This window comes from Centropristis striata, chromosome 7 (genome assembly GCF_030273125.1).
Source record: "Centropristis striata isolate RG_2023a ecotype Rhode Island chromosome 7, C.striata_1.0, whole genome shotgun sequence".
Lineage (NCBI taxonomy): Eukaryota > Metazoa > Chordata > Actinopteri > Perciformes > Serranidae > Centropristis > Centropristis striata.
The window spans coordinates 10,081,205-10,104,848 of record NC_081523.1 but is presented as its reverse complement, the minus strand read 5'-3'; the positions used below and the strand labels follow the sequence as shown (position 1 = coordinate 10,104,848).

General features: G+C 38.9%; 2 protein-coding genes across 2 annotated transcripts; both read right to left on the bottom strand.

Moving 5' to 3' along the window:
• Positions 1 to 762: 762 nt before the first annotated feature.
• LOC131975211 (aminopeptidase NAALADL1-like) lies at positions 763 to 8,644 on the bottom strand. Its single transcript, XM_059337813.1, has 19 exons — positions 8,445 to 8,644; positions 7,864 to 8,036; positions 7,558 to 7,679; positions 6,149 to 6,268; positions 5,643 to 5,835; positions 5,303 to 5,396; positions 5,116 to 5,220; positions 4,516 to 4,601; positions 4,285 to 4,404; positions 4,123 to 4,208; positions 3,843 to 3,906; positions 3,525 to 3,592; positions 3,303 to 3,394; positions 2,689 to 2,782; positions 2,497 to 2,578; positions 2,162 to 2,335; positions 1,652 to 1,739; positions 1,444 to 1,536; positions 763 to 1,160 (listed from the first exon to the last, which is right to left on the bottom strand). The coding sequence occupies exons 1-19, from the start codon at positions 8,642 to 8,644 to the stop codon at positions 983 to 985; spliced, it is 2,232 nt and encodes a 743-aa protein (XP_059193796.1). The 3' UTR covers positions 763 to 982.
• Positions 8,645 to 12,059: 3,415 nt separating this feature from the next.
• LOC131975080 (aminopeptidase NAALADL1-like) lies at positions 12,060 to 21,061 on the bottom strand. Its single transcript, XM_059337616.1, has 19 exons — positions 20,862 to 21,061; positions 20,280 to 20,452; positions 19,972 to 20,093; positions 18,763 to 18,882; positions 18,165 to 18,357; positions 17,333 to 17,426; positions 17,146 to 17,250; positions 16,792 to 16,877; positions 16,585 to 16,704; positions 16,412 to 16,497; positions 16,108 to 16,171; positions 15,793 to 15,860; positions 15,624 to 15,715; positions 15,348 to 15,441; positions 15,144 to 15,225; positions 14,791 to 14,964; positions 14,563 to 14,650; positions 14,344 to 14,436; positions 12,060 to 12,237 (listed from the first exon to the last, which is right to left on the bottom strand). The coding sequence occupies exons 1-19, from the start codon at positions 21,059 to 21,061 to the stop codon at positions 12,060 to 12,062; spliced, it is 2,232 nt and encodes a 743-aa protein (XP_059193599.1).
• Positions 21,062 to 23,644: the final 2,583 nt, after the last annotated feature.

Genomic DNA, 23,644 nt, shown 5'->3' with positions numbered 1-23,644 from the left:
GGTGTGACTAAAACTGTAAACTTTAACCAGATCAGATGTGGGCCCTTTTTTGCAGGGGAGCCTGAATACGAATGAAAGTAAATAAGAAAAACAGCTTTTTATGATTCTTCTTCTTTCCCATCACTCCCTTTAGCTCTTTCCTTCCTTTTCTTTGTCTCTTAATTACACATGATTTTTTAACAGCATTATTGGCAGCATTATCGTGAGATGGATCTGTGAAATTAATTATCTTTCCCAGGCGGCTGATTTGACTGGGTTTGTAGCCACTACTGTCACTCCGCTTTTGTGACAGCTACATTTGTAATCCCAAATGCAGACTTGGCCCAAAGGACTGCCCTGAAGTATTTCTGACACCTGGTGGTAGGAGCTAGTACTGCATCTTAACATCAGAGTTGCAACAGAAGCAATTGAGGCCCAAAGAGTACATGCAAGTTATTAGTGAAGTTATTAGTGAGCTGCGGTTTGTCTATACACATTTCGGTATAGAGGATTTAGCTTCTTTGGAGCTCTGATAGTCATCTCATGTTGAATTGTTACATGTCAAAGCACTATTGGATACCCTTGACAAATGAGGCATTCATTCCAGTGCGACAAACCTTTATACCAATCTCTTTAACTTAAACTTCATCCGTCTGTATGGCCGTTATGTATTTTGAAGGATGGTCTTGATCAATTCATTTAGTGTACATTAACAAAAGACTTCAATTGGATCAATAGTGGTTCATCTTTACTGAAGTGCATTCATAAAAAATGATTCATTATATTGAAATATTTTAATAATTTGAACAAAGATATCAGACATCATTCATGTAACTGTTTAGTGAGGAGCTTTGTTCATTGATTACTAAATCTCCTGACTTGATATCACCCATAAACAGTCATGATCAGCTGATCTGTGCTCATTGGATGCATGATAGTGTCTTTAAAAAAAAAAAAAGAAATCCCTGATCAGTGCAGTTTCTTCCTGCTTTCTCCTCTTCGTCTATATGACGTCAACCAATGTGTCGGCAGCGCCCTCGATGGCCTGACTCAGGACTGACAGGTGGTAGTGGACTTTATCCCAGGCGCTGGACTGTTCCGATGACTCAGCACTGTCAAAGGCATCAGCCAAACCTGGGAAGGTCGGCTTGCCGGCACTACTTGAAGCCCAGATAACATGCCTGTGTGACATGAAGAGTGATATAACAATGATAGGCAGCACAATTAACAGAGATGTGCTAAGTCACAATGAAGCAGATAATCACTGTCATTATCCCTAACATGGCACGAGGGGAGGAGTGTGGGAGGAAGTCCTACAACCCTTCCTCACCCCTTTACCTCTATTTTCGTGTGTGTACATCTTCTTCAATTTTCTGTCACTATGTTAGTTTTGTTAGTATTTTGCATACAGCCCCAGAAACTAACGTGAAATTATCATGCACTTCCCATAAATCATCATCTTACCTGAATGCATATTTATCTGGGAAGGCCAGAGGATTCAAGAAAGCTCTGTCCAGCAGCATGAGCTGGTCGTTGATCCTTCTGATCTTCAGCGGTCTAAGAGAAGAGGGACACAGAGAGAGAGAGTGATGGTTAATTGGCATTCATTTCCATGAGGACAGCAAAGGAGATAACATTAATAATGTCTGAATATATATGTTTGTGCACTTACGTTTCATTTGCCAGGTCCGAACCGTGAATAACCTTGTCCAAATGAGTCGCTGCAGTGCGAAAGCTGGCCACTGCACGTTTTAGTGGTTCTGAAACAAGACACAGATCAGCTGTGTAGCCTTCCGGCAAAGATTTCCCCCTTTCTTATCATCTGTGACTGCTGTTAGGAAAAACAGATGCAGCTTCTGTTGTTTGTTCTGTTCTTAAGTGCAGCCTGAAGACAGTTTTTTAGCACTTATATCTGAAGGCTATTTTCCTGCTGAACAGTTTGGGTACCACAGGTTCCAGTCAGTGACAGTGACAATCAAGGCCAAGTGGTTATTCAAGCTGCCTTGGCCAACCCATAAAACATTAACTTCCCCATTTGAAACAAATCCAGTCTTGTCTTGACATACTAAAACATAAAACCCAGACAGAATTGATCAACATGCCTAATACTTATTTTCGTGTGAATTGTGTGCTGCAATATTCCCTGCCATCACTACAGCATCCTTAACTTCCCTGTGCTTACCCATGGAGATTTTCTTTGCTTGCAGTTCACTCTGATAAAGTTTCACCGCTGTGCTGAGGTAGTCCTCCAGAATTTCAGCGTAGTCGCTGCAGTTTAGTGGCAACACCAGGCTGTCAGCCAATCGCATCAGGATGTTTCCTGCTGTCCTGCCAACAGCTTGGTGACTGACAAACCCTGAGAGTAGTAAGTGGCAGAATGAGATGTTATACACCAAAAATAAATTCTGGAAAATGTTTTGCAATCTTTTCAGTTTGAAGTTTGGCTAAGAAATACAATGCTTTTGCATGTTTCAAAAAAATGTGATAATAATAATAACATGAGTCATCACTGCTTACCAGGATCAATGTATTTTGAAGCGTAGTTAAAGGTGTCATATGCTGTGTGGTACGCAGGGTAAATCCGAGCATTTGTTTTATTCTGCATAAAGGAGAGTCAGTCAAAATTCAGTGCAATTCAGTGCAATTCTGTCCTCTACTCACACACATAAACACCAAAATGAGAGCCTGTTTAAACTGAGTCTTTCATACCCTGTCATATGTGAATGCCAAGTCCATGGAAGAAATTCCTAGATAATGGACAAAGGCAGCATAATCACTTCCTGCCCCTGACAAGTATCCCATCCTGTCAAAGTAAGAAAAAAAGAAGCATCTTTTATTGAGTGCATGAAAGAACACAGATTTATGCATTTAATTTATTATAAGTCTGTTGTTGGAATTATATTTGGTGAAAAGGATTTTGTGACTTGTGACTAGGACACAAACCTTTAGGGTTAAGGAAGGTTTAGGATTTGGGACTAGATGTGGGACTTGCAAAGACTTACTTGTGACTTGCAAAAACAATGACTTGGTCCCATCTCTGCTATTTCTTTGTTGGCCAATCAGGGGCCTGTTTACCTCTGATTAGGCTCTCTGCTGAGAAGCATTTCTATGTCCAAATACAAGCCAAAACCTATCCAGTACAGAATAGGAATGAGACTTCTTGGTCTATCAACAATGATCCAATTCTTTGCATACAAACTTTCACAAACTGTCAATAAGAGATGGGGGATTTGGCATATAAACATTGATAACTCTTCTCACAGAATGGAAGCAACATGTGGGAAATTAGAAAGATGTGAAAAAGTTGAACTGTAGTACATTACTTGGGAATGTGTCCATGGGCCGGGCTTGTCCTGCTGAAATACTTAATCCAGTTTTCATACACAGAAGTGGAAGCCAGTCCAGGTGTATCGACCTGGGGAACAAACACACTTTGATGTGACTGGATCCTGATAGTGTGTTGACAATAGTATTGTTAAAAAATATTGGAGGCAAGCCCCTGAACTGCAACCAGTCATTTTTTAAATTATTATTATAAAGCTCACCTGTTTTGTTGCTTTGAAGATGACATTCTGTAGTGATGGCATCCCAGAAGCCCTGAGCGTTGCATTGGCTGAAGAGTAGACGAATAATGAGTGTTTTTTTTTTATTTGTATAAGCTTCACTATTAACTTGTACAAGACACAAGACTTGCATTCATTGAAAACAACCTACAGTGGCAGCCATTGTGCATTTAACATTTTTTAACAAAAGAAAATTGTGATGGCTGCATCTGCCCTGATGAACCCAAAGACTACAACTAATACACGGCATCAGGTAACTTTCATTTTCTCCTGACAAGTAGTGCAGGTGGAGTTTCTTACCAAAAACAGCTATATCCACATTGATGTAAGCAACGGTTCGTTCACTGAGTTTGGTGAAGTATTGCTGGGGAAAAGACAAGATCAAAGTAATATTTGTCACTGTAAGTAACTTAATAATTAAAGGAAGACTATATAAGGCCACTCTAGTTTGCCAACATTAGCCACCATAAGCTACTGGTCATAGCAGATCAATAAAGGTTGTATTAGCAAAACACCTGTGTACTGAATTGAGCAATTGAGTGTTTATTTCTCATGAATGCATGAACATATTGCAAATCACCTCTGTGTATTCTGCAGACCCAATAAGGCCGAACTCCTCCGCTCCCCAGCTTCCAAAGATAATGGACCTGCGAGGCCTCCATTTTCCTGCCACAGAGAGGAACAGAGATTAGCTATATACCCAACACTATAAACAAAATAATTAATCTATGATTGTCCTCACCCTGCTTGACCATCCTGCCCAGCACTCTGGTCAGTTCCAGCATGACCGAAGTCCCACTGCTTGGGTCAATGGCGCCATGAACCCAACTGTCCCTGTGGTTCCCATAGATCACATACCTGTCTGTGAACAAAAACACACACAGAGAACAAATACACAGTAGAGTAAACATGCTGATAAATAATGATGCAGAATGTAGCATATGTATGATTTGGACTTGGTCTTCAGTCTCACCTGGCTCAACACTCCCTCTGATAACTCCCATCACATTGGAAGAATTCTTTTTCTCTTCCAAGTTAAAGATGTCCAGTTTCACATCGCTGGAAAATAAGTTTACATTCAGAAGTATGAAGCAACAAAGAATGAAAATAAATATATATCCCACTGCTATACTGCTGCTTCATCTCCAACAGGAGATTGTATTGAGAAAAAAAATAATTTACTTTCTATACCCTTGACTGAAAAGTCTAGTCTAGTCTAAAATATATAAATGAATTGCAATTAATTATGGTTCTGCTGTATGTTTGCTGGCATGTGAAAATTACATTTGCTATTTTAACCCCCCCCCCCCCCCCAAAATTGCTATTTTAATCAAACAGACAAAAAATATCACAATGAATTGCTTTTCACTCCATTAAATGATTACTTATTTTTTATTGCTGGAAATTACACTACAATACTAAAGCATTACAATAAGGCTTGAAAACAAGAGAAACAAGCCTTAAGAATTATATTTTATGGCATAATATATGAAATGAAATGGTGTATTGCTCAATAGAGAGGTGCTCTTAAGTCAGCTTTAAATACAGCTGAATTTGTCAGGCAGTTGACTACCTGTTGTTGAAAACAGATGTATTTTTGAACCCTGGACCACCAAAGTTGTAGGTACAGTTGAATGCTCCCTGCCACAGACCAGGAGCTTCTTCTCCACCTAGCTCACTGAAATTACAAATAAAAACAAGTTAAAATAGCTGATAACCAACCTATTTGGGTTACAAAGCAGATTTGTCTCACCACACACCAGATTAGCCTGTAGGCATCCTCAAATCCGATTGGTTGGATTGGAATGGGAGGTATTCCTGTGATGCTCTCAACTGGAATTCTGTAGGTATCGTCTGCAAAATAAGAGTTGTGAGGAATCTATAGAAATGCTAACTAACTGTAATGTCCAGAACTTTTTAGTGGTGTGACGAGCATCATCTCATCATCAGCACACAAAAAACAGAGGGGTTGGTGTTTCACTTGTGTCTCTTATCTTTGTTTGAAGCTGAATGTAAATGTTTTAAAATCTCCCCTCAAACTGCATTGGAGCAAAAGTGTAGCAGTAGTAGAGCAAACACACAATAATGTTTTTTTTATACCTTTGGCAGCCAGGTAGGGTGTGAGCATGTCTCCATAGTCAGTTTTAAAGGAACCTCTCTCCACACCAGAGGGCGGTAGGTACCAGGAGTGAGGATATGTCTCATTGAGGTCTGACATGAGACCATCATTGATGTCAAAGGGGTCAGTGTAGACAAGCACACCAACGACACCGTAGGGTGCTGCATTGATGGCCTAGATGAGAAACAAGTGGCATTTGATCAACAACTGAAACTAAGAATATCAGTGTTTTAGTCACAATACTGTGAAGGAAATTCTAGCCAAGCAAGGCTGGTTTCATTTAAACTGGTTGGACTGTAACTTTCTTACCTCCACACCTCTTTACTATCTCAATAAAAGGTGTTGTTGAAGATTAAAGGTGTTGATCCGATTGAAGATGCTTGCCAAAGCACTCAAAGTTCACCATCATATAACTTCTACTTTTATTAGTTTTATTAGTTATTAGTTTAAATATGACCAAACACAAAAAGGATAAAAAGTCACTTACTTTAGCAGCTCTCCCGGCTCCGCCATATCTGGTGATAGCAATGGTTCCTCTAAGGTCGACTGTCTCGTTCAACTTCAGGTAGTCAGTTGGTTTCCCATAGTTGGCATACACCAGTTTCCCCTGAAACCATCAGAAAAATCAACAACTGGCCAATAGAAGCATCACAAGTGATGTGACTAAACAATATTTTATGACAGACGTTTAGATCATCACAATTGTATTGAGACTCGGCAGAAAAAAAGATAAAGTACACACAGATAGGGAAATATTTTCCTATAATAAATACTGTATCAATACACTTAAATATCACAAAATATCCCTTTATTGTTCCGAATACAATTCCAGGATATAGATGGTCACAGATTACAGATCAACTAGCCTTTGTCCCTCTTAACAGATTGGCTCCTATTGGTTTATAAACTCGACTACATCATAAAGTGTGTTGTTATCAGTACATGGCATGACAAACAAAAGATTTTAGCCTTGAGGATGCTTTATTTTCTAGAGCAACAAAGATTTGTGGTACCAGTAATTAACTACTTAACTTCGTACGTCTTCTGACAGAGGACAGATAAGGGACATTTGCTTTAAACAATGATTAAGAAAAGTTATGAGAGGTAAAGTTTTGTGAAACAGAGATGTGGCCTATTTTATAGTGCTGTGAGTTACAAACTATGTATGCCTTATAGTGGAAGTCCCATAAACGCACGTTATCTATGCTTTTCTATCTATGGTATGGTTTGTTAATCTATACACTGTGTCTCTGCAATAAAATACTGGATGCTTCTTCTGTGACTATATTACTATATATCATTTGGCTTATAGTATATCATGTTCAGTATACTGTATACTTCATGTCCCAATGAGCCTGACTAAGTACTACTGATTTGATTTACAAGACAATGGTGGCCAACTTATTTCTATTTTTAAAAAAGCCTTCTTTGGCTTCTACCTAAACATATTACATTACTCATAAGGGAAAACTTGTTATATGATGTAAAAGTTAATTCACAGTGGAAATTACTTTCCTTACATCAAACAAGAATTTTGAGAATTATATGCAGCCTTTTGGGGTGAAAACAACAACAACATGTCCCCTGGGCAGATTGGGGAAGATACTGTGGACTATTCTATGCATCCAATTAGATACATTAATTGTATTAAGTGGATCAGTATAAAGACACTCTAAAATATCTTGAATCACATTACATATTTCAAATTAAAATGTTATATTGCAAAGGTATTTTAATTATTTTTTACATTGTAGGCCTACATGCCAGGCAGCTCTGCTCTGTGCTAACCAGGTTAAAAGTAATAATAACTGAGCTTTGCTTTACTCCCACTGAAAAATCAGAGATCTTTAAGGATATATAAACATAGCTTCAGATATATGTGGGGTAGCTTTTTACCTTTGGGTGTCCAGCAGGAGAGTATGCAGCATATGGCTGAACCACGTCAGGATCATCTTGTTCTGGAGGATACGACTTCTCTTTTTCTCTCGCAGTGTGCAGCACAGTATCAGTCGGGCTCACTGAAATTAAAAAGTGATAGTGACCAGTTTGCTGGTGCCAGTTTGCGCCTTGTTTTGCATCCTTTGATTTTGCAGTGACCTTTCTATTTAAAGGATAATTTGATTAAGAGCAGTGCATTTTATTTAAAATCATGCTGACTGTCTCCACTTTCATATCAGCACATTTAACAACTTGTTGACTCACCTACAGTGACCTTGTTGGGTTTCTTGGGGTCAGGGAAGGACAGATAGACCAAGTACTCTTCTCTCCAAGCCTGGTCAAGACCAGTTTCCTTGTCCTGCCATCTCTTCAGCATTAACTGCACTGTCTTCTCATCTCCAGGTGTGGTGGCCATGTGGGGCACTTTAGTCAACTCCCTGTGGAGGAAGATGAGAGTAAAGGAAGGTGTGATACGGTAACGTTTTGGATAATTTACTCTCTAAATCTTCTAAGGGCTATGGTGAATTTTAAGTGGTTCCTTGGGGAAACCACAAAGAGATCAAGTGACATATAGATAATAAAGAAACCTTTGCAAAGATTTCATGATGCTATAAATCCCATGACCTCATAGCAATGTGTATGAGCCTTGAGCTATTTAAGACTGAGAAATCTTAATGTAAAAAGCAAATACAAAAGCTGCTTTAAATTGGTTAAAATCTTTTTTATAATCTTCCTTTTTTCATCAAGACTTCCTGTTTTCTAAAGTTGTATCACTTAAACAAAAATCTAAATAAAAACCATACAAATGAATGACCAAGAGAATCTAAATGTTATCACCAACTCACCTGAGGTTTTCCTGGATCTGGATGTTGTCCACCTCAGACATGAACTTCTCAATAAGGCTCTCGTCCACATCCTTCGCCACATCCTTCACCCAGGACGGCGCCGAGCTGACGCTCTTGGTGATACCAAAGTGGCCGATGAGGATACCTGCAGTCAGGACAGCAGCGCCACACACAATCCCAATAACCACCTGCTTAATCATTCTCCTCCCTGGAATTATGTCTTCAAATGAAATAATTCCCCTTCTCTTTAGACTGACAGTTAGCTTTCAACAAAGATTAGAAATATTGTGATGTTGCTTATGTAAGAGAAGATCCTCATCTGAGTCTCAAATGAGCACTGCAACACCAGTGTAGCTGCCGATGTCACCTCCCATAAGAAAGAGACATGCTCATTGTAAAGTTTACTCATTAATGTTTTCAGAGAGGATGGACTTTATACATTTGTGTTAAAAACTGACACTGTTTCAGTTTGCTATAAATACCCAGATTTCAGATGATATTCAGCAGTGCCTTAATGTATTTTGTTTGAACTGTTTCTATATTGAGATTATGATTTGAAAAGTGATTTCTGGACTTCTTCTGGATGAAAAGTGGTCCTCTACAAAGGATTATGCACAGTAAGACAGACTTGACATGTTCCACAAAGGTAAAATAATTGGATTTGTCAGGATTCCTTTATTAAAAATGAATTGCCAATTTAAGTTGTCTTCTTCTTTGCTTTAATACTTTGAATAACTGAATGAGGATTATTGTATTACCACTCAAAGCTGAAGTTCAACATGATGAATTTGTTCTTCTTTTAATTTAGTCAATTAGTTCATTTACCTAAATATAACAAAATAAACATATAAATTAACTTTACACGATCAAACAAAAACATTATGGTCAATCAATATTTCATGTACAAAACAATTGCGTCAACACAAAAATAAAATATCTAACAACGTGGTCTTTTTCAACTTTTTCAGACAAGTATTCAACATTACTAATACTGTCTCATGAACAAAGGTCTTTTGAGTTGCTAAAATTGACCATTGATCTTGTGAGACTAGGAACATAATAGTACATGTCTTTAATTCTGTGTTCCAATGCAACATGAACACAATCTTTGTTAGGGAGACATAAGATGTCCTCTATCTAGATCTAGCTACAGATTCATATCAAATTATTTAACTTTCCTTTACTTGGTCACAAACAGAATATATTAACAATAAGTGCATTAATTCAAAATAATAAATTATGACATCAAATCATGAAATTGGTTCCAAAAAACTATATTAACACTAACCCTATCATTGTTTTCTATCTCTATCGCTTAGTTATTGTGGAAATATATATGTTGTTTGTGAATTATTCTTTGAGTATGTGATATATACAACCTAAAAAATAATTTAAAAAAAACAACAAAACAAAAACTCAAATTTTAATTTAAGAAATCTTCGTAAATAAATATTTGACACATTTTAAAGAAAATATGAGGAAGAATTTCATGGGGACAGAAATGCTTCTGCATGATAGAAACAATCCAGACAAAATGGGATCAAAATGGGACAGCTGACTTTAGGAGACTTTACAAATTTTGCAATCCTGCAATCAATGCAATGGTACACTCTAGTGGTGACATGTATCATTGCAGACTGTAACAACTTGGTATTTCCTGTTCTCAGTAGATGTTTCCTTCTTTTCCCATTGTTTCCCATCCCTTTCCGTACCCCTTTTTTTACCTTTCACCTCTTTATTCATTACACATGATTTTTTAAATCTAGACTTAGCCTCATTATTGGCAGCATTATCTTGAGATGGATCTGTAGAATTAATTATGTTTCCCAGACGGCTGATTTGACTGGGTTAGCAGCTACTACTGTCACTCAGCTCTTATGACAGCGACACTTGTAATCCCAAATGCAGACGAGGCCCAAATGATTGTCCCAAAGAATTTCTGACACCTGGTGGTAGGAGCTAGTACTGCAGCTCAACATTAGAAATGCAACAGAATGTTATTGAGGCCCAAAGAGTACGAGAAAGTTTTCAGTGAGGTGCGGTTAACATGTAAATTACTCATGAAAGATGGAAATATTCTGCTATTTCTCAGCTGTTCATATTTGTATATATTTACATAAAACACAAATTAGTTTGCTGTCAAATACATGCATCAGCAACATTACAAAGCTGGTTGAGACACAATTTTACCAATTTATATGTAATGCCCAAATTAGTGTGGAGATGTTCACCTAACTTGTGATCCCTCCGGATTTGATAAGGAGGTTATACCATGCAGCCACTGATGAGATATAAACTCCACTAAGTTTAATATAACCAAAATCAAAGAGCTGGTTACAGATTTTTGGTCAGACAAGATAATGTATTATAACCTATTTTACTGACGTGTATATTTGTAACATTGTCTAGAGGGCTGGTTCACATTTTATGCACACTTGTACTGCTTAGCGCATAATATGCGCTCTTAAAAAGCAAGCTATAAAAAAATGTAATACATTATATTCTGTTCTGCTACTTAAAAAAACAGAAAATATGAATTATTTTCAATATATCACATACAAAGTTTAAAAAAATTGAATGATTGCAGCCTGGAATTTGTCAATCATTTGCAGCAACACTGATTTTGTTGCATTATTATTTTTTGTGCAGTGTGAAATACTCACACTTGTACTGCTTAGCGCATAAAATGTGCTCTTTCTGGTGGAATGTAGTAAAAATGAGCAATTCCAAGGCCAAAGTCCAGATTGACACCAAGATTTAATAAAATGCATGTATTATGCTTTAAAGTAAGTGAGAAATTTTTTTTTTTTAAATGGGTTTCAATGGCGCGTTTTACATACTCAACCTTAAGAGTGTAACTATTGTTTGTACACTGTATTTTAGCCCCCCTTGCAGGAGCTGAGCTGGACATAACAAGATCAAATAAGAATACACAATCTTGCCAAAAGTCATGCCAAATGCATGAACACAGCCAAAATGATCAAAAAATAAAGAATGGAAATTGCATAAAATGCACTCAAACTGTCCTGCTGCGTTTACCCTTTCATTTTTGTATTTTTATTAACTCAATGCAGAAAGACTGGTATAAGTAATCAGCAGATTTTACTGGTTAGTGTACATTTACAAAAGACTACAACTGGATCAACAGTGGTTCATCAACTGAAGTGCTTTAATAAAAAAGAGATCCATCACATTGAAATTGTTTAATCATTTGAACAAAGATAGCAGACATCATTCATGTTACTGTTTGGTGAGGATCTTTGTTCATAGATTACTCAATCTTCCCACTTAATATCACCCGTAAATAGTCATCATAAGCTGATCAGTGCTCATTGGATGCAGGACATTTACAAAAGACTACAACTGGATCAACAGTGGTTCATCAACTGAAGTGCTTTAATAAAAAAGAGATCCATCACATTGAAATTGTTTAATCATTTGAACAAAGATAGCAGACATCATTCATGTTACTGTTTGGTGAGGATCTTTGTTCATAGATTACTCAATCTTCCCACTTAATATCACCCGTAAATAGTCATCATAAGCTGATCAGTGCTCATTGGATGCAGGAAAGAACTATTGCAGTGCCGTTTCTTCTTCCTTTCTCCTCTTTGTCTATATGACGTCAACCAATGTGTCGGCAGCGCCCTCGATGGCCTGACTCAGGACTGACAGGTGGTAGTGCACTTTGTCCCAGGCGCTGGACTGTTGCGATGACTCAGCGCTGGCAAAGGCATCAGGCAGACCTGGGAAGGTCAGCTGGGGGTCATAACTTATAGACCAGATAACATGCCTGTGTGACATGAAGAGTGATATAACAATGATAGGCAGCACAATTTACAGAGATGTGCTAAGTCACAATGAAGCAGATAATCACTGTCATTATCCCTAACATGGCACGAGGGGAGGAGTGTGGGAGGGAGATCATGTTTGATAAATAAATCTGAGTATATTGTATGGAATGACTGCTTCACATGTGTCTCTGTCAAAAGACTTAGACTCAGCCACACTAGCCGCTCTGCCTCTGCTTTTTTGGGGCACACCACTTTGGGCATGCTCACAATGCTGATCCTCTATCCAATACTTGAGACAGTTCGCTCAAAACCACAATGTCAACCTCTTAGATTACAATGTCTTTACAAAATTTCATGGCAATCTGTCCAATAAAGGTATTTCATTTTAGACCTCAAACATTCCAAGAGACTAGCTTGGCTAACGGCAGGCTAATCACAAATGAGATTAGTTTGGAAACCAGCAATTCATTTCTCCGTAGAGGAGGCGTGGTTTACGATCCTCCAGAGCCGTTTATTGGGCGATACGAATGTCTATCAAAAGTGTCTGTACGTAGCTCTTAGCCAATTGTATCAGTTATACCAGATGATGTATGTAGAGCGACAGAAATTGATGTTTACATAGCCAGACTAGCCCATCTCTACTTTGAGACTAAAATGCTCGATTCTGCTTCTGCAAGGTTTTAACGGTAGCAGGGCTAGTTGGTAGATTAGGCTTTTGCCAAATCCTGTCGGAAGCAAGGCTAACATCCTCTTTGGTGGTGATAAAGGAGTGTAAAGCCAAACGTTGTTCTTCTTTTAAAATAAACTTTCGCTCTAAACTATTTCAAATGCTGTCTACAGCTAGATCGAAAGAGAGTTTCGCGTCTGCTTCAGCCATGTTGGATCCGTAAGAAAACTACAAAACTACAAGCTTCCATCTGTCGAGTACTATGCGTTATCGTCTTGCCGTCCGTCCCTGTTCTGTGATTGGATCCCTAAAACAGGGCTAAGAAACGGCCGTAGTTGCCAGAAAATGTTAAAAATGAAATTGAGTGCGCAAGGCAGTATGGGTATACCCAGGCTACCAAGAGACATGAAAATAACAAAAAAAAAGGAATGGTAAACACAACAAACCCTCAGTATATAAATTCTCATAACACCACAAATAAAGAATTACATGTCTGAACATAAGTTTAGAATTTTAAGGCACTACCCTTTTTCCATAACTCAAATAATTAACTTAATATGTCACACCGCGATGAGGTTGTGCTTTATTTTGTGTTCCTGGTCTCGTTATTTCCTGTTTTATTTTCAAATGGTAACTCTCCTCTCGTTTCAGGTCATTTGCCCTTCCCCCAGTGTCATCTGTCTGATTGGCTGTGTCCCAATGTCAAGGAAGGATGCTCAAACAAATTTGAAGGATTCTACGTTATCGACATCCGCCGAAGGACTGTCCCAATGTCCAGGATCCTCCAGAGGGCAGAGTCCTTCTTCTGCCCAAATTCCAAGGATGCATGTGTGTATCCTCTGTGAGCCCGGACTACCCACAATGCCTTGCGCACACCGGTCTACTGGGAGATTTAAAAATGGCGAGCGTAGAAACAGTGACGCCAGCGGCGCAATATGCATTTAAATATATAAGTATTTTCAGTTTACACTGAATGTTATAATAACTAAAACAATTAATAATGTTTTTCATCCCAACAACCCTTCCTCACCCCTATACTCTGTTTTGTGTGTGTCCATCTTTGTCAATTGTCACTATATTAGTTTTTAAGACTTTATACTGCAGCCCAAATAAATCAACTAAGAAAGTGTTAGGTAAATTTGCGGTCAAAAACCAAAACGAAATAAAAATAAAATGGTAACTTTGATGTATTCTGCTTCTACTTTCTGGTAACCTTGTTGAATCAGAGGGATCTACTTAAAACAGTAGTTTTTACCAGGGCAATTACATTTGCCTGCTTGGGGGCAAATATAAACAGTGGGTCTATACTGGGCCCTCATTTCTCCCACTGTCTCTGTATCATATATACCTTGTGACGGTTAAGTACAGTACAAGCTGCTTTGTATTTTGCATACAGCCCCAGAAACCATCATGCACTCCCCACAAATCATCATCTTACCTGGTTGCATATTTATCTGAGAAGGCCAGAGGATTCAAGAAAGCTCTGTCCAGCAGCATGAGCTGGTCGTTGATCCTTCTGATCTTCAGCGGTCTAAGAGAAGAGGGACACAGAGAGAGGGGGAGGCTTAACTGGTATTAATTTCCACGTGAACAGCCAAGGACATTATATATATATTATATTATAATATTGTTTGTATTTGTATGTTTGTGCACTTACGTTTCATTTGCCAGGTCCAAACCATGAATAACCTCGTCCAAATGAGTCGCTGCAGTGCGGAAGCTGGCCACTGCACGTTTTAGTGGTTCTGAAACGAGACACAGATCAGCTGTGTAGCCAGACAGACAGACAGAATTGATAAACATGCCTAATAATTATTTCCGTGTGAATTATGTGCTGCAATATTCGCTGCCATCACTGAAGCATCCCTAACTTCCCTGTGCTTACCCATGGAGATTTTCTTTGCTTCCAGTTTATTCTGATAAAGTTTCACTGCTGTGCTGAGGTAGTCCTCCAGAAGTTCAGCATAGTCGCTGCAGTTTAGTGGCAACACCAGGCTGTCAGCCAGTCGGATCAGGATGTTTCCTGCTGTCCTGCCAACAGCTTGGTGGCGGAAAAATCCTGATAGGAGGAAGAGTTGAAAAATGTTTTGCCATCTCTTTAGAGTTAAATTTGACAACAAAAGATGGATTAATTAATTTAGTAGAAGCTGTTTGGCTGAGAAATTACAAGAATTTTGTAGGTTTCAAGTGATAATGATAATAACATTGAGAGAAAACATGAGAGCCATCACTGCTTACCAGGATCAATGAACTTTGAAACATAGTCAAAGGTTTCGTATGCAGTGTGGTACGTAGGGTAATACCAAGCTTTTGTTTTATTCTGTAGAAAGGAAAATCAGTCAAAACCAGAGTTCAGTGCAAATCTGTCTCCTCCTCAAATATGTAAAGACCAAAATGAGTGACAGCCTGTTTTAAAAAAGAAGTAAATTGAGTCTTATATACCGGGTTGAATGCGTAATGCATGTCCATGGAAGTGATTCCCAGGTAATGGACAAAGGCAGCGAAATCACTCCGTGATCCTGACAGGTATCCCACCCTGTCAAAATAAAAAAAAAATGTGGCCAATCAGGGAGCTCTGATAAAGCTCTCTGCTGAAGAGTTTTTTAATAAGAGATGGGGGATTTGATATAAAAAAAACCTTGATAACTCTTCTCCCAGAATGGAAGCAACATGTGGGAAATTAAAAAGATGTGAAAAAGGCGAATTGCAGTTCATTACCTGGGTATGTGTCCATGGGCCGGGCTTGTCCTGCTGGAAAACCGTTTCCAGTTTTCATACAGAGAAATGGAATCCAGTCCAGGTGTATCGACCTGGGGAACAAACACACTCTGATGTGACACCTGAAATTAAAGGAGAATCAATTTAATTTTTATGTAAAAGATTTCACCTGCTTTGTGGCTTTGAAGATGACATTCTGTAGTGATGGTATCCCAGCACCGTTGATCGAGGCGTCGCCTGAAGAGTTTGACGATTAATGAGTGTTGTTTTTATTTGTATAGCTGAACTATTAACTTGTTCAAGACACAAGTCTTTCAGTCAGAGAAAACAACCTACAAAGGCAGCCAGTTTTTTTTGTCCAACAGGGGCTGTTTTGTTAGTAAGGGTTGCTAACCCCTGGTCCAGGTGAACCCAAAGAGTCTGGCTTTTTTGAGGCTTTAGATTTATTTTACTCCTCATAGATAGTGCAGGTGGAGTTTCTTACCCGCAACAGCTACATCCATATTGACGTAAGCAACAGTTCTTTCACTTAGTTTGGTGAAGTATTGCTGGAGAAAAGACAAGATCAAGTTAATATTTGTCACTGTGGGTTTTCAAAAAGTAATTCAAGTAGATACATTATGTAAGGCCACTGTAGTGACTTACATTAGCTAACATTAGCCACCATAAGCTACTGGTCATAGCACATCAACAAAGGTTGGATCAGATAAAACTATAAGTGTACTGAATTGAGCAATGGAGTGTTTTTTGCTTATTGCTTATGAATGCATGAACATATTGCAAATCACCTCTGCGTATTCTGTAGACCCAGTAATGCGGAACTCCTCCGCTCCCCAGCTTCCAAAGATCATGGACCTTCGAGGCCTCCATTTTCCTGCCACAGAGAGGAACAGAGATTAGCTATATATCCAACACTATAAACACAACAATTAGTCACTCATACAGCTATGACTGTCCTCACCCTGCTTGACCATCCTGCCCAGCAGTCTGGTCACTTCCAGGAAGACCGACGTCCCACTGTTTGGGTCAACGGCGCCATTAACCCAACCATCCCTGTGGTTCCCAAAGATCACATACCTGTCTGTGAACAAAAAGAAACGGTAGAGTAACCACAAGCTGTTAACAGATGATACAAGATGGCTGATTTGGACTTGGTCTTCAGTCTCACCTGGCTCAACACTCCCTCTGATAACTCCCATCACATTGGTGGAATTCTTTATCTCTTCATAGTTAAAGATGTCCAGTTTCACATCACTGGAAAAGAAGTTCATATTCAGAAGTATGAAGCAACAAAGAATGAAAGCAAATACCGGTATATGTCCAACTGCCGTACTGCTGCTTCATCTCCAGAAGGAGATTGTATTCAGAGAAAAATTAATTTACATGATACTCTGCGAGCTAAAAAAGTCTAGCGCATCATTAAAACATAACATTCATGAATTAAAAAAATGGTGCAGTGCTCAATAAAAGGTGCACCTAGATCAGCTTTAAATACATCTGAATTTGTCTGGCAGTTGACTACCTGTTGTTGAAAACAGATGTATCTTTGAACCCTGGACCACCAAAGTTGTAGGTACAGTTGAATGCTCCCTGCCATGGACCAGGAGCTGCTTCTCCACCTAGCTCGCTGAAATGACAAATAAAAAGCAAGTTTAAATAGCTCATAACCAACCTATTTGTGAAACAAGCAGATTTGTCTCACCACACACCAGATTAGCCTGTAGGCATCCTCAAATCCGACTGGTTGGACTGGAATGGGAGGTATTCCTGTGATGTTCTCAACTGGAATTCTGTAGGTATGATCTGCAAAAAAAACAATTATTAAACACTGACTAACTCTTATGTCCAAAACTTTGTACAGTTGTGTTACAAACATCATCTCATCCTCAGCACACAAAAAACAGAGGAGATTGTTGAAATCCATGTCTCTTGGACTCTTACAGGTTCAGGGGCATCCACGTGTTAAACTAGCTGGTGTGGAAGGTTTATGTTGAAAATGTCTGTTCCACGGTGTAGCAGAGGATGCACTTTCTGAGAAGAACCTTTGGTGCAGCTTCTGTTCTATCATACAGTAGTGGAGAGCTTATGCTATGGTACCTCTGCATGGTTTGGTAACATGACAGTACAGTCAAAGGCCCAGATCATGGCACAAAGATCATGAGAGTGTGTCAACATCCCAGTCTTCAGGCCATTTCTCAATAAAACTGCAAGCTCCCAAACTCCAAAAAAGATCTAACATACGTTCTTCACCCTGACTGTCCCTCTTTCCATTAAAAACCTTAACAACACCTAGGCTGAAATATGTGTATGGTGTAGTCCTTCTTGTCATTGATCACTGTTTTATGTTATACGACTTTATTACTTTTATTACTTTATTTCTTTTTCTCACTGTTTGGTACTTTATATTGCAGACAAAATGTTCTTGGTTAGTTTCCCATCTGGAGAATAGTCTATCATAAAAGTAAAATATTAAAATGAAAATGATAATTTTAATCAGATTTAATGTTTTCAATATTGTACTGTGTACCATTGTTTTTATACCTTTGGCAGCCAGGTAAGGTGTAAGGGGGTCTCCATACTCAATTTTAAAGGAACCTCTCTTCACACCAGAGGGCGGCAGGTACCAGGAGTGAGGATACGTCTCATTGACGTCTGACATGAGACCATTGTTGATGTCCATCGGGTCAGAGTAGATGAGCATGCCAACAATACCGTAGAGTGCTGCATTGATGGCCTGGATGAGGAACACATGGCATTTTAACAATAACTTAAATGAAGATTTTAAAATTTTCCAAAGTTTTTAAATGTGTTTTCTGTTTTTAGTCACAATAATATAAAGGGAAATCTAGTCATGCAAGACTGGTTTTGTTTTAACTTGTTAGACGGTAACTTTCTGTCCTCCATGCAAGACTGGTTTTGTTTTAACTGGTTAGACGGTAACTTTCTGTCCTCCACACCTCTTAACTATCTCAATAAATGTGTCGTTAAAGATTAGAGGTCCGTGTTAAAGATGCTTGCCAAAGCACGCAAAGCTCGCAATCATATAACTTCCACTTGTGGCAGGGACATTTTTGTTGCTATGTCTCTTCTTATCTTTTTATGAAATATAAACAAACAAAAAGGATAATAATTCACTTACTTTAACAGCTCTTATTTCTCCACCAAATCTGGTGATAGCAATGGTTCCTCTAAGGTCGACTGTCTCGTTCAACGTCTGGTAGTCAATTAGTCTCCCCTGGTTGGCGTACACCAGTTTCCCCTAAAACCATCACAAAAATCAACAATTGGCCAATAGAAGCACCAAAAGTGATGTGACTAAATATATTTACATGACTAAAGTTTAGATCCTCACAACTGAATTGAGATTCAGCAGAAAAAAGTTAAACTACACACAGATATTACATTTTTTCTATGAGAAATACTATATTAACATACTACATGCAATATATTTATTAACAAAATAACCCAACAGCAGTTTCACTTATATTCCGTGGACTACAAAAAATATGAAGATTTTTTTATAATACAGACTAAAAAAAGACTTCATTTTATTCCTAATCACTGCCTCCTTTCATAACAAGCTTTTCTTTGGCCTCGTCCTTCAACGAAACCAGTCATGGAAAAAAAATAGACCATTGTTTTCTTCAATTTCTTATTCATTTTAATAACTAGTACAACTAAAGGTAAAGAGTTTAATTTAAGAGCTGATATAATTTTCCATGGTTTTCTTGATAATAACCAAAATCTTTATCAAGAAAACCCTGGAAAATGGCTAGATATCAGCTCTTAAATTAGACTCATATGAGCTACTTTTATTGTTATCATTATATTTGTCCAAACAAAAGTACCTTTAGTTGTACCAGGCATTAAAATGAAGAAGAAATTGAAGAAAACAATGGTGGTCTAATATTTTTTTCCATGACTGTAGATGGTCACAGATAGTAAGATTACAGATCAATCAGTGTTTTGTCCCTCTCAACAAACTGATTGTACATCATAAAGTGTGCTGTAATCAGTACATGAGGTGACAAACAGAAGCCTCGAGGAAGCTGTATTTGTTGCAAAATATAGTTGTGTGGTGCCAGTAATTGACCAATCATTTAACTTAAAGGTTAGGAGAGGTAAAGTTGTTAAGTATGAATCTGTTAATTTATACACTGTGTCTCTGCTAAAAAATACTGGATGCTTTTTCTGTGACTACATTATATTATTTGGCTTATACAACCACAATTCCCAAAAAGTTGGGTCGCTGTGTTAAATGAAAATAAAATTGTGCAGAATGGGGAAGATACTGTGGACTGTTATATTCATCCAATTGGTTTCAGATATATGTGGGGTCGTTTTTTACCTTTGGGTGTCCAGCAGGGGCGTATGCAGCATATGGCTGAACCACGTCAGGATCATCTTGTTCCGGGGAATATGGCTTCTCTTTTTCTCTGACAGTGTGCAGCACAGTATCAGTCGGGCTCACTGAAATTAAAAAGTGATAGTGACCAGTTTGCCAGTGCCAGCTTACACTGCATCTTCTTCTGCGTCCATCTTATAATGTAAAGTGACACGGTACTTTAAGGGAGAGTTCACAGACAGTTTAGTGTTTAACATCACGCTGACTGTCTCCACTTTCAAATCAGCACATTTAACAACCTGTTGACTCACCTACAGTGACCTTGTTGGGGTTCTTGGGGTCAGGGAAGGACAGATAGACCAAGTACTCTTCTCTCCAAGCCAGGTCAAGACCGGTTTCTTTGTCCTGCCATCTGTTCAGCATTAACTGCACTGTCTTCTCATCTCCAGGTGTGGTGGCCATGTGGGGCACTTTAGACAACTCCCTGTGGAGGAAGATGAGAGTAAAGAAAGGTGTGATCCGGTAATGTTTTGGATAATTTACTGTCTAAAACCTAAAAGGGCAATGGTGAATTTAAAGTGGTTCCTTGGGGAAACCACAAAGGGATCAATTGACATCTAATTTATCAAGAAACCTTAACAATAATTTCATGATGCTATAAATCTTATGACCTCATAGCAATGTGTATGAGCCTTGAGCCTTTTTAGACTGAGACATCTTAATGTAAAAAAATAAATACAAAAGCTGCTTGAATATTGCTTAAGATCTTATTATAATCCACCTTTTTTCATAAAGACTTACTGTTCTCAAAAGTTTTATCACTTTAATCAAAAACTAAATAAAAAGCATACAAATGACTGACCAAGAGAATCTAAATGTTATCACCAACTCACCTGAGGTTTTCCTGTATATGGATGTTGTCCACCTCAGACATGAACTTCTTAATAAGGCTCTCGTCCACATCCCTCGCCAAATCCTTCACCCAGGACGGCTCCCAGCTGCCGCCTTTGGTGATACCAAGGTGGCGGATGAAGATTCCTGCGGTCAGGACGACAGCACCACACACAATCCCAACAACCACTTGCTTAATCATTTTCCTCCCTGGAATAAGTGTCACGGATCAGGGCAGAACCAAAACCAGAATCACAGGCAGAGGCAGGAGTCAGACAAAAAAGCTTCACTTCCAACAAAAGCAAAGATACAGATACGTCAGGCAGGTTGATGACAGGTAGCAGGCAATGGTCAAAAATGAAAAAAACAACAACAACGAGTAATCAACTGCGGGATACAGAGCAGGCAGGAGCACTAACTAAGATCTGGCAATGAGGCAGAGGAACTGACAGTCTTAAATAGAGTGGAAGTAATGAGCTTCAGGGGTGGAGCTGAAAGAGTTTCAGGGCTGTGGCTGAATGAGCAGGAGACGTTAGTGCAGGGGGAAACAGATAAAGGAGCAGAAAACTCCTACAGGGACCATGACAGTACCCCCTCCTCTATGGACACCCTCCAGGCGTCCTACTGTGCTGGTCTGGGTGCAGCCGGTTGAACTCCCTGATGAGGGTGGGGTCGAAGATGTCTCTGGTGGAAACCCGCACCTCTCTTTAGGTCCGTAGCCCTCCCAATCCACCAGGTACTGAATACCTTTCCCCCGGCGCCGAGACTTGAGGAGCCTCTTAACAGTGTCAACATCCCAGTCTTCAGGCATGTGGGGCCACCAAAACCTCTGGCGGAGACTGGCCAACGTGTGTTGGACCCCCGGGTGGCAGGCCAATCTGGATGCATGAGCCCACTGGAGGACCTGACAGCGTACAGACCAGGGCAGGAATTTCACGAGGGCCACGAGGGCCATGGCGGAAGTGAAGTGGACCAGTATAAAATCTTTTGAATCATATGGAATATTCCAAAGTAAAATCTTATGTTGCAAAGGTATTTTAATGATTTTTTTAAAATTGTAGGCATATACGCCAGGCAGCTCTGCTATGTGCTAACAAGGGGCAGGTTAAAAGTAATAATAATAACAGAGCTTTGCTTTACACCCACTGACAGTCAGAGATCTTTTAAGATATTTAAACATGGTTTCAGAAAAATGTGGGGTAGTTTTTTACCTTTGGGTGTCCAACAGGGGCGTATGCAGCATATGGCTGAACCACGTCAGGATCATCTTGTTCCGGGGAATATGGCTTCTCTTTTTCTCTGACAGTGTGCAGCACAGTATCAGTCGGGCTCACTGAAATTAAAAAGTGATAGTGACCAGTTTGCCAGTGCCAGCTTACACTGCATCTTCTTCTGTGTCCATCTTATAATGTAATGTGACACGGTACTTTAAGGGAGAGTTCAGTTTAGTGTTTAACATCACACTGACTGTCTCCACTTTCATATCAGCACATTTAACAACTTGTTGACTCACCTACAGTGACCTTGTTGGGTTTCTTGGGGTCAGGGAAGGACAGATAGACCAAGTACTCCTCTCTCCAAACCAGGTCAAGACCGGTTTCTTTGTCCTGCCATCTGTTCAGCATTAATGTTGTAGAAAATCTTTAAAGAAAACACTTGACAAACAGATAGATTTGAATCACAGCCTTGTGCGGGATTTATTTAGCAGACATTAAAAACAGATGATACAACGCATCCAATGGTCAGAACAACTCTGAGATAAAAAAACACCCAGTTTCTCTCTTTTTACTTTGCAGGTTGGTGTGTCATTGTTTCTGTGTTACTAAGGGTCAACGTCCTGTAATTTTCTGTTATGAAAAATACTTGATATAAGTGCACACTTGGGATTTCCCAAATCCGAGCTGTTCATATCTCAATCAAGCAGAAGTTTCCTGTAAAGAGACTGTGACTGTTGGTCAGATTTCTGTGTGTTTATCAAAACATATTTGATGCATATTTAAACTGCTATATGTCAGATATAGAGCACCTTCAAAAATATGTTAGATATTCTAGGTCCAACATAATCGAGAAATGGGGTGACAATGGAATGCTTTTATTTGTGGGTGTGGTAATCCCAACAAAAGACACACTGGGTCCAGATCCAACTCCTTATTAAAAACCAAATCTAATTCCAAAGCCACTGCTACCCAGAAATCCTGGATATGCACACACGTCCATACAGTGTGTATAAAGCTACCAACTGCCTTATTACACTTCATACACAGAGCTGTTCAGGTGATATCTGGAGGCTGTGCAGTAAATTAAATTGTGATTCCTTTGCTCTATTACATATGGATATGTTGTTAGCATGCTCCCATATGTCCGCCTCCATAGCTTAGTCTATTGCCACCCCATGATTCTGAGCCCATTTTTGCATAATTGTATTGTTAGTCTTATTGGACTTATAAAAGGCCTCATAGCATCTTCTTACTATAGCTTTATTATTATGTATTTTGTATAGTAGTTGTTCAATTGATGACATTCCCAGAGTAAATTTATACCGAATTGGATTCTGTATAAAGCCTCTGACTTAAAGAAATGTGTGTGTGATAGCTTATATTTCAGTCTTAATTGGTCAAATGACATCATTCTGTCCCCTTCAAATAAGTCTTTCAAAGTTGTGATACCAGCACTTTCCCAAAGAACAAACCCATTATCAGTCATATCTGTATTTCTTTGTATTGGAGTAATTGGAGATAAAACATCAGTTCTTTTTCCCCATTTCTTAATCATGTACCAAGCCTTT

Coding starts and splice junctions, on each gene's coding strand:
- LOC131975211 (XM_059337813.1), bottom strand. CDS start 8,644: ATGATTAAGCAGGTGGTTATTGGGATTGTGTGTGGCGCTGCTGTCCTG. Junction 4,209..4,284: donor GGGCAGGATGGTCAAGCAGG/GTGAGGACAATC, acceptor TCTCTGTGGCAG/GAAAATGGAGGCCTCGCAGG. Junction 2,783..3,302: donor GCCCATGGACACATTCCCAA/GTAATGTACTAC, acceptor TTACTTTGACAG/GATGGGATACTTGTCAGGGG.
- LOC131975080 (XM_059337616.1), bottom strand. CDS start 21,061: ATGATTAAGCAAGTGGTTGTTGGGATTGTGTGTGGTGCTGTCGTCCTG. Junction 17,427..18,164: donor ACCTTACCTGGCTGCCAAAG/GTATAAAAACAA, acceptor TTTTTTTTGCAG/ATCATACCTACAGAATTCCA. Junction 17,251..17,332: donor GATGCCTACAGGCTAATCTG/GTGTGTGGTGAG, acceptor TTGTCATTTCAG/CGAGCTAGGTGGAGAAGCAG.